An 11033-nucleotide genomic window follows, 5' to 3' on the forward strand; every position below is an offset into this window, starting at 1 on the left:
GGTTGGGGAGGGGTCTATGGGTGACTAGGAGTGTTCACGTGCAGACATTGCCACCATATGCAATGGGCTCTAAAGTCTGACATGTTGCTGAGCCAAGAGCTGGGCGAGTCCGAATGGCGGGAACGCAGAATCCTAGTGGAATTAAATAATTATTGATAGTGACTCCCTGGGGAGGTGCCGCTCAGACCCATAATTACAGCACAATTGACATGGCATAAAAATCTAGTGTCCAGAGACATGAAACCTAACGATGGAGACAGGGCCAACCAGGAAGGGATGGGGGTGGGTGGGAGGTGATGGGAAGGCAGCAGGACTCGGACAAGAAACAGCCTTCCCAATGGAAATGCCTGCAGGCTCATTCCTGGGGAGCAAGTTCCACCCCCTGGGGGCTGCCAGGGACCCCATCAAGGCACGTGATGCCCAAGCACAATCACATGCCAGGCTGTGCTCTAGGCAGCATTCTGGATGCAGCCAGGGCCTGAGGACAAAGCTCACCACAGGCAGCATTAGTGACTTACATCAGTGCTTAATGGCTCTGAAAAAGCAGGGGGTCTATCATAATCTGGGAGCCGCAGCTTTGGTAAGAAAGGCTTAGAGTGCACCCATCGGTAACCAGGCTTGCTTATAAAATATATTGTGCTGGTCTGCAGCCCCTGGTAACCCGCAGCACTGCTCGACGGGCTCAGCCAGTGAGTGCGTCCTGCACCCTCTGAGGTCGAGACACGCGCTGACATGTCCCACGACGTGAGCAGGCCAAGGGGCTTGGAATGAGGCTAGCCGCTAGCCAGCCCCTGTTTGGAGCTGCAGCCCCTTTTAGAACAGGAGTTGGGCCTGAGAGGGGATGATCAGACCTAGCTGGGAAGAGGGACAGGTGATCTCTATAGAGGCTGAAAGAGCCCAGCTCGAGGGAGGGGCTACAGGAAGTGTGTCTGGGGGGGTGGCTGAGGAAGCTTATGTTGAACTGATTGTGTTTGAAGAAGACACTGGGTCTGAAGGAAGGGCTTGAGCAGACCTAGGGCTGGTTCTCATCCTTCTTGGGCTGGGGAAAGCCTCCAGCCGTCCTACACAGAGGAGTGTGTATTCATGTGCCAATTGGGGTAGCCCCAGGCTGCTGGGGAGTAGCCAGTGGGACCTCTAGGGTGGGTGAAGGTCAGGACTCCAGGCTTTGCTGACTCTGGCTGTGCTGCAGCACTGTGCTTGGCAGGCCTTTCCCATGGCCTGGCAGAAGGAGCCCCACCTACGCTGGCCAGGAAGAGAGGGGCAGCAGGGCCTGTCTACCTGGACAGGGCTGTGCACACAAACTGGGCTGGCTGCTGAGTGAAGGTGAGTTACAGACTGGTGCTGGACACAGTCCTTGTGTCCCATTCCTGGAGCTGTGGTACAGGGAGCCCTAGGTGGCTGGGCCTGTTAACAGGCAGATTCTTAATGGGGGTTGTACTTGGCAGTACTGTCTGGGCTTCTGAAATTAACCAGGGCAGAAGCTGATTTGACCCTGATCCTGTGTGGGGCTTAGCTCCCACTGTGGGTGCTGAGTGCTTTGAATCTGCAGGATGGGGCCCTTCCTCTTGTTAAGCAGGGATTTTCCTTTTTTGTTTGTTTTTTTAATTTGACTTCAGTTGTGCTGCTGATGCAGCTTGGTACGTGGTCGCTGCCCTTCACAGCTTCATTCTCCACTCACATCTGAGTGAGCATGACTCACCCTTAGACTAAGGAGCCCATAAGCTAGTGGTTCTGCACTAGGGGTTCACCGAGGACTTCTGGGGGCACATCAACTCATCAAGATATTTGTCTAGTTTTATGACAGGACAAATTAAAAAGCACTCGTGGAGTCAGTACAAACTAAGATGTCATACAGACAATGACTTGTTTATACTGTGCTATAGGCTAGATCAGTGGTTGTCAAATTTTTGTACTGGTGACCCCTTTCACACAGCAAGCCTCTGAGTGTGACCCCCCCCCTTATAAATTAAAAACACATCTTTAGATATTTAACACCATTACAAATGCTGGCAGCAAAGCAGGGCTTGGGGTCGAGGCTGACAGCTTGTGACCTGCCCCCCATGTAATATCCTCATGACCCCCTGAGGGGTCTTAACCCCCAGTTTGAGAACCCCTGTACTAAACACTGACATGCAAGTGCAATGTTTATATTCCAGTTGATTTTTTTTATAATTCTGTGGTAAAATGTGAGAGTCTGCCATTGTTCAGTACTAGTGTGGCTGTGACACTTGTATTTCTATGTCTGATTTTGTAAGTTTTTAAGGGAGGTGAAACTTGGGGGTACACAAGACAAATCAGACTCTGGAAAGGTTGAGAGCCCCTGCCCTAGCTGCAAAAGAAACAAGTGTATTTTACAAGCTGAGGCTGTGCAGTGCTGGGGGAAAGGAGCTTGCCATGGTGCAGTGATGCATGCCAGGCTCTGCCCCGTGGGCCCCATGGAAGGTGAAAATCATGAGAGTGGGGTCAGGGAATGTGCTGTGGGATCTGGAAATACTAGAAAAGGAGTGTAAAGGATCCAGAGCACAGTGGCTTTGCTGGTGGTAGGGAGGCAGTGCTGGGTGTACAGAGTTCCCTTTGGGGAGCAGCAAGAGAGGGCAGGGGCTGGAGAAGAATTCCAAAGCTGTCTGGAGGGACAGAGTGGTGGGGGATGGGACACATGGAGGAGGGTGTGAAATTTGGTAACCCTGGATTTGTAATAAATATCACTGTTGCCCTGCACCCTTGACACTCCCTTCATGTGTAGTTCTGGAAGCACTTTGCACACATTACTGCACAGCCTTACCCTCCCTGTGGGAGGCAGGGCAGTGTAATTACCCCCCATTTCATAGGTAGGGAAGCTGAGGAGCAGAGAGTGAGGAGGATGTTTTCCAAGGGCAGTGACTTGCTGAACTCCTGCTGAGTCAATGGGAACTGGGTGCTTGACTGCCTTGGAAAAGCAGCCTGTGAGGAACTGACCGAGGTCTCTGTCAGTCGGTGGTGGAGCCAGGAGTAGAAGCCAGATCGTGTGTGTGTGTGTGTGTGTGTGTGTGTGTGTGGAGACACACACTTCACATAGACTTTACACCCACTAAAAATGCCTGCTGAAGGGATTTTGCTTAACCTTAAAAAAAATTAAAATAAAAAAAATCTAATATGGACAGGGGCCAAATGTAAAAGGCGCTGCCCAAAGAGTGAATGTTTCAGAAATGTGTGTGTGGAAAGGAAAGGTTCTCACTGAAAATGTCTGGCAGTCAGGATGTGTGGCAGGTTTCAGGCAATTGCTCCAATCAGATTTGGACAATGAAATGTTTCTAAAAGTCTAGTTTTAAAAACGAATTTTCTTTCTCTCCTTCTTCCGCTGTAGGAAGTACAGTAGTTTCCTTGGTTTCTCCCATACTCTAAGAAAGACTTGGTTTCTTGTATTACTTTGTGTGTGTTTCCTCTAACTCTTCCCCCCCCCCTCCCCCATCACTCCTTCCATTTTTCTCCCCCGGATATTCCCCTCCTTGCATCCATCCTTTCTGCCCAGAAACAGGAAGGTTTGGCAGAGCTGATTCTGTGTGCCCCCCGGTCAGTGTGTGTGACAGGCTGGAACAACTTGAATCCTGGGTGGATCAGCCTGCGGGGAGCAGTGACATGCCCTCCCCAGCAGGTTACATTTGCTTTCTGCATATGCCTGTGTGAGGCACCCAAGTAAGTGGCCAGATTTTGTGCTGGTTGGGTGCTGAGCTCTTCTGCCATCTGGCCCTTCTAGGCACCTAAATGAGTGCTGAGCACTTGGGTGAATCTGCCTCACGGTTGGGCGGGGGGGAAGAGTCCTGGGGCAGCTGGCCCTGAGCTCTTCTGACAGTGTAACCCTGTGCACCCAGGGCTGGCCAGGCTGAGGAGTCACCCAGGGAGAAGGCTACTGATACCAGAGCATGGGGGCCTCGGCCGTCACAAGAGATGTCCATTCAGAACATGGCCTGGGCCAGTTGGTGCCTGAAGCTGTATTGTTTTACAAGGGCTGATCCTGCATCACGCCATGTGGCTGCAAGGTGACGTGCACAAGACTGCACTGTGTTTCCAGAGGCCTCCTAGGCACTATGGGAATGCAAATAATACACTGCTACCTCGATATAACGCCACCCGATATAACACGGATTTGGGTATAACGCGGTAAAGCAGTGCACGGGGGGCACAAGGGCTGCGCCCTGCGGTGGATCAAAGCAAGTTCGATATAACGCAGTTTCACCTGTAACAGGTAAGATGTTTTTGGCTCCCAAGGACAGCGTTATATCGAGGTAGGGGTGTATGACAGGGGTAGGAAAGGCATGCCAGATGCAGGGGTGTGGCATGCATTTGGAGGGTGTCACAGGGAGGGGAGCTCCTTACAGTTATCACTGGCCCATTAGCTACTCTAAATAGCTGTTCCCTGCTCTGTGTGGGGTGGTTGGAGCCTGCACGCTGAGGCCACCAGCAGGGAGTTAGATGGGTGGCTTGGGGAAACTTTCACTTCCCACATGTGCATCCCTCCCAGGCCCAGCTCTGCCCCGTACCAGATCTGCTCTACTGTATTGTTGGTACAGCCCCCTCCATTGTTTGTACCCACAATGCATGTAGGTGCACTATCTCGTGCTACATGGGCTACTGGTTTGCAGCTCCCAGTGGACAAATGACCCTGTTTTGTAACTGGCACTCATGGGTTGCCTCTGCAGTAGGCCAAGGGCTGAATGACTGCAATAGTAGGAGCACTGCCAGCAGATAGAGGGATGTGATCATTCCCCTCTATTGGGCACTGGTGAGGCCACACCTGAAGTATTGCATCCAGTTTCGGTCCCCCCACTACAGAAGGGATGTTGACAAACTGGAGAGAGTCCAGCCAGGGGTCCAGTGCACGTGACTTATGAGGGGAGGCTGAGGGAACTGGGATTGTTTAGTCTGCAGAAGAGAAGGGGGAGGTGGGATTTGATAGCAGCCTTCAACTACCTGAAGGGAGATTCCAAAGAGGATGGAGCTCAGCTGTTCTCAGTGGTGGCAGATGACAGAACAAGAAGCAATGGTCTCAAGTTGCAGTGCGGGAGGTTTAGGTTGGATATTAGGAAACACTATTTCACTAGGAGGGTGGTGAAGCACTGGAATGGGTTCCCTAGGGAGGTGGTGGAATCTCCATCTTTAGAGGTTTTTAAGGCCTGGCTTGACAAAGCCCTGGCTGGGTTGATTTAGTTGGAGTTGGTCCTGCTTTGAGCAGGGGGTGGGAATAGATGACCTCCTGAGGTCTCTTCCAACCCTGATACTCTATGACTGCAGGACTGGACCATGCTCCGATCCCTGAGGCAGCCTCTCTGGCCCATAACTGGGGCAAGCTAGTGGAGGCAACTTGCCTTGCAGCTGCCCACATGCTTTCTGGAGCCAGCCAGAGGACTCCAGTTCTCAGGGCTTCCTTTGTAGCATCTCCCACCAGCCCTTGGACATGGACCATGTTGGAAGGGACTGTGCTGAGCTCCTTGTCTAATTCACACCTAACTCACCGAGAAGTCAGCAGGAAACCAGCACCCACTGAGGGGCAAGCACTGGGCCTAAAGAACAATCCATGTGCCTTGGGACATGCCCATGAGCATCCCCAGGTTCCCCCTGTGTTTGCCAGCCACCTGGATGCTGATAGCTGTGAGCATCACTGCCCTGAGGAGGGTGTGGAGCTACACAAGGCCATGCAGGGCCAAGGAAACCCTGCTTCTTACTAGATCATTTAATCAGAGAGGGGCTGGCTTGTTGCAAACTCCAGCTCTTTTAGTTAGCAAATATACTCGCAGCACAGCAAGGGCAGGTCACTGGCTCAAGTCTCATGCTGCATATGAGTGTGAGCTACTCAGGAGCTCAAACCAAAGCACACCCTGGAAGATTTGCATCAGTCCAGAACTGCATCCCCAATCCAAGCAGATAATAAACATGCTTGATGTGCTGTCATGCACACACTGCTTGTTGTGTGCTTCCTTGGAGATATCCTCTGAAAACTCCGACTCCACACACCCACTCCCACGTCTGTAAACATATATACATACTATGCACATGTGTACATACTACACTCACATGCACACAGATTACGCGTTCATCTCCTCCCCATGCACTCCATTAGCATCTGACTCTGCATGACTATGGTCAATAGGAGCTTTACTGTTCATTTCAGCAGGTGCAGAAGCAGGCTTGATTATGTGTGTGTACACACACACGCACTCTACAATCCCACACATCTGCATGTGTGCACACCTATCTACACCCCCACCTCCCTCTGATTTTTAATCATCCCATGGGGTGAAGCTCAAGTTCCCTGAACTGCACCCCACTTTCATTTATAAATGGCTGAAAACAATGAAGAGAAAGCCAGCGAAGAGCCAGGCTGGTCACTCGCCCAAGGCTCTGTGTTTTCAGTAGAGCAATGCTGCCTTTTCTGAATCTTCCTGCTGATGGGTGCACAGCTGTAGTGATATTCCCAAAATAAATACTTGTCATTTTAAAATAGATCTGTGTTAGTTCAGGGGAGATTGTATCCCCAAGCCCTTTCCTACCCCCTTCCTTCTCATGCATTTCTGCATCCCATAGGAATCCAAGATGAAGTTGCTAAGGCATCAGAAAACAATTGTAACCCCTGAATATTGCTGTTGTGCACAAGTAATGCAAGTTCCTTACTTGCGGGCTGGGTCAACCTAAGCACAATGGGGTCAGCTCAGGACAGAGGTTGGCTCAGAGCTTTGCGTTTCAGCGCTGTAGGGTTGAAGGATCCATTTGGGGCCAAGTCTTGCAGCCCTGCGCTCTGACATCCTGGGAGTCTGCCCTAAAGAGAGGCTGAATTCACCTCTTTGTGCTGCACTTCCTTGGGTGATTTGAATGTTAGTAAAACGCATTCAACAACCATCATCCAGATGCCCAAAATAGCCAGCCATGAAACACAGGAATCAACAGAACTGAGGGCCTGTTCTGTGACTACGGAGAGAGAGTATTTATCAAGAGATCTCATTTGTACATCAGTCCTACAGCCTGGAGTGTTCTGTTTGCAAACACCTATGGAGAGCTGTTTATAAAATGCTATTTCTACAGCAGGCCCTTGTGTCTGAAATGGTTATTGGTAATGCCTCCTGCAGGCACACAGATAATGGCTCTGTGCTCTGGCCACAAAATTCCCTTCAGTGAAGCTGTATTTCTCACTCTCTGGCAGTCAGTCGTCACTTTCTAAAATTGCTATTTTTCCTGCTTTCAGACAGTTTACATTCTCTCTTTACCAGTGTGTGGTCTCTCTGGAGCACAGTCTCTCAGAACCTGGATATATATGTATATGACACACACACACACACACACCGCACATGCCTCCACTTCTGTGAAGTCAAGGCTTGGTCTCAGTTTCGCAAACCTGCCCAATAACCCCCAGCCAGGGAATGTGGATTGCACACCTTACCTTTTGTGGGGGGCTGCCTAGAGTCATCTCCACATAGTAGCCCTGTCCAGATTTCCCCCTCAAGTTATCTATCATGTTCATAAAACTGCTTCTTTGTCTGGAATCCTCCCGCTCCTCCTCAGCTGAGCGCTGCATCCTGTGGGCCTGTTGCAAGGTTCCCATCCCATTCCTCAGAGGCACTCGGATCCCCAGATGTGGCTGGCTGGCTCGCACCATGCCAGACCCCAGCCACAGCAGCAACCAGGGCAACACATGAGCCATTTTGGTGAAAGCTCTGCCCAGCCCTTCCCCTAAATTTGTTGTTCCTGAGGTGATGGTGCTGTTGCTGTCGTTGTCTTCAAGGAAATCCGTCCCTTTGCACAGGCAAATGCATAAGGACCAGGTAAAAGTTTTACTCGGATAACCCAATGTTCCTTCCTAGTAAGCCAGCAGTCACCAGTAGCATCTTTGGGACAGAGAGAATTCCAGCCTGAAAATCTATCTAGACTGGTAAGTCTAAAGTAATAACTATCAAGCATCTAGGAGAGGAGTTGGCGAGAGGCGATTCAGTGCAAATAAGAACCTGGAAGCAGCAGTCATGCTGGGATGATTTTTTTTCCTCCTTTTGGTTAGCTGAAGCATGGGAAAATCAGGCAATCTGGTCAGTTTCAGGCTCCAGAGACAGCATTTGTCAGTCCACCATAATCTCTTCACTCTGCAATCAAGATTTGGAGGCGGAAAGACTTGTGGCTGCTGCTGTCAAAGCCAAAGGTTTTTTTTCCCCCAAAGATCTCTGGGAAGTGTAGTTTTCCACTTTTGCTTCCCGTTCAGGTAAATGGCTATGGCCGGTTTTGATGCCCTTTGGTGAAAAGAGAAGTGTCTCTACTATCTGGACTGAATTATCTCAATTCTGGCTTTGTAGTCTATGAATTCCAAGAGAAAGAAAAGGAGGGGGAAAAAAACTTTAAGAACTCTCCTATATAAGCCTCACCTAACGGGGGAAGCTGAAGAAAGCTGCATAAGAAAATGAAGTAGCCGTTTGCTTGCTTAAAGTATAAGGTTTCTTTATAACATGAATGTGTGTGCAGCCTTCCAGAGAGTTATGAGGATGCATGCTGAGGGATAGAGGAAGGTTGCTCGTCAAAGAAGCAAGGTTGATTTCAGGGTATGTAGTTTTGAGAGAGCCATCTGACTGTCTTATAGCAATATTACCAAACCCAGCCCTTCAAAGAGAGCACAAGACATGACCCAAAAAATGATGAGACAGACTTAAAAATTGAGTTTGGTTTTTTTAAAATAATACATTAGGGGTTCTTTTTATTTACTTTCTGGTTTCTGAGCCTTTGGGGGAGTTGCTTTTTTTCCAGCTTTTTCTCTGCAACTAGAAGAGCTAGAACTTTTTTTAAAGTGAAAACTGAGATTCTTGCATAACTCCAAGAGGGGGGCTTTAAGAAATTAGACTCACAATAAAGCAAGAGTGGGTTATGCTAGTATAGAGCACCCCACTTCCCTCCCCAGGCATTTTTTTAGTCTTGAATTAAAAATCTGCTTCCCAAACAGTTGATTTTTCTTCTTTGTTTGCACCCTGTACTTTAAGGGGGGGGGGTGTTAAATGATTTGAACATTTTTCTGACATAAACAAGAATGAATTGAACCATTTTGCCTGGAGTTTGGAGATTTATATTCCCTGAAAACCCATACAAAAAATAAAATTTGAGCAGAAACTGTAGCGAGTAAATGACCAGGCTGTAGGGCAGCAAAGTGAAATGCACAAAGTCTAAACATACGGGTCCTAATCCAGAAAACATTTAGGGCCTGTTTACTCTGGAAAGTTATGTCAGTATAATTATACCAGTATAATTGTACAGACATAACTACCTGGGTGGAGACGTTTTTCCATAGTAAAAGTAGATATTTTCAGTTTGTTTTAAACGCCTTTCCAAGCAATGTAATATAACTAAACAATGTCCTCCTAAATTATAAGAAATGTCCAAGTGTGTGTGTCTATATGTTTATACTCTTATAACTATAGCAGTCTAAATTCACAATATAATTTATACAAGTAAAATTTAACTGTGTAGACAAGTCTGCATTCAATGACTTAACTATACTTGCACGAGTAGCTTTATTAATTTCAATCTGGATATTCAGATACATAAGTAACTCATGTGGGATTGGTTTCCTCCTTCCCCTCCCATTAATTTTAAAGCAAACTTACAAAAAAAGTTAACATAGTATATTGTACATTACTTCTTACTTATTTGGGATCAGGTTAATATTCAAAGAACCTGGCTAAAGATTCTGGCTGGCTGGCTGGGAAACCCTTCTCCCCTATGTTAAAAGAGGTGACCAAATTTCTAAATAAGGCTCTTAATTTGAATGGGGCTCAGTGTAAATACCAGGACTTAGCCAAATAGTTCCCTTTGCAGGATCAGGGCCTAAAATTAATTCAATTTTAATAATCTGGGGTAGAGGTTCTTTAAAGCTCTCTTAGTGTGGATTACATCCTAATAGAGAGAAGGCCTCAGAGACCTCTCCACTCCCACTAGTTACAGTTACACAAGATCTTGCACTTACATCAATTGCATACTTGGAAATGTAACATTAGGAAACATAACTGTATTTTTAATGGTCTCTTTATGTGATTTAGCTGGAGAAAGTGAGGAGGAGAGTTAGCAGAAGGCTAGCAAGCCTTCTACAGAACACAGTTTGGTGCCTACTGATCTAAAATTATACTAACCAAGAATGGATTTTTAATATGTTGTTTTATGCTATATTTGAGTATTATTGCTTTATGGTGCTTTTTTAATTGGCATTTCAGTAGCACACACCATAAAAAAGTAAAGAGATATAGCTGACAATTAAAAATCAGCTACTATCTGTAGACTAAACAACCAGGAGTCCTTGTGGCACCGTAGAGACAAACAAATTTATTAGGGCATAAGTTTTCGTGGGCTAAAACCCACTTCACCACGAAAGCTTATGCCTTAATAAATTTGTTCGTCTAAGGTGCCACAAGGACTCGTGGTTGTTTTTGCTGATATGGACTAACCCAGCTACTACTCAGAAACCTCTGTGTAGCATGTTCAGGTAAACTTGTTGGAAGTGTGGAGGGCTGGGCAGTCATGACTCTGGCTTAAAAATAATAAGATTTTAAATAAATAAAATTATTTTTAATTATTGTTCTTTCCCTTCAGATTTCCAATTCATAGGGGGTCCTATTTTCAAACTTTTCTCCGCAAGGGCTGGAAACTTGCTTTGGTTAAGAAAGGGACCCCTGGAATTCTCATGAAGTAACAGTTTTGGGGGATCACGTCCCCTGTGGGCTAGGTGCCCCTGGGTGTCTTTCATTACGCTAGGTTCTGGGGGGCATGCCCCGGGGGGTGTCAGACACCCAGTTTGGGGGGTGACCCCTACTTTTAGGGGCATGTCCCGCTGTGGCCCCGGTTTTGGGAGGGGGGGTGGTTATACCCAAAGACGGTCTGTGCAGCCTACGAAGCGGACCACAACTCCCACCAAACCCCGGGCCAGCTAAAGGACCCACGTGACTCGGTCCGACACCTGCACCAATCGAGTGCCGCAGGGCCTCCCGGTGTCCAATCAGGCGGAGGCTTGGGCGGGCCTTGCCGTTGCTAGGCTTAGACAA

The 11033-nt window shown here is 47.9% G+C and overlaps 1 protein-coding gene across 1 annotated transcript in view; it reads right to left on the reverse strand.

Annotated features, from left to right (window-relative positions):
- Positions 1-8119, reverse strand: part of BACE1 (beta-secretase 1) — a 29902-nt gene extending 21783 nt beyond the window's left edge. The window contains exon 1 of the mRNA XM_050921899.1: positions 7409-8119. Coding sequence (XP_050777856.1) covers positions 7409-7669 — 261 coding nt within the window. The 5' untranslated portion in view covers positions 7670-8119. The remainder of the gene's footprint in view (positions 1-7408) is intronic.
- Between the last annotated feature and the right edge of the window lie 2914 nt (positions 8120-11033).

The sequence above is a fragment of the Gopherus flavomarginatus genome, chromosome 13 (genome assembly GCF_025201925.1).
Source record: "Gopherus flavomarginatus isolate rGopFla2 chromosome 13, rGopFla2.mat.asm, whole genome shotgun sequence".
NCBI classification, from domain to species: domain Eukaryota; kingdom Metazoa; phylum Chordata; order Testudines; family Testudinidae; genus Gopherus; species Gopherus flavomarginatus.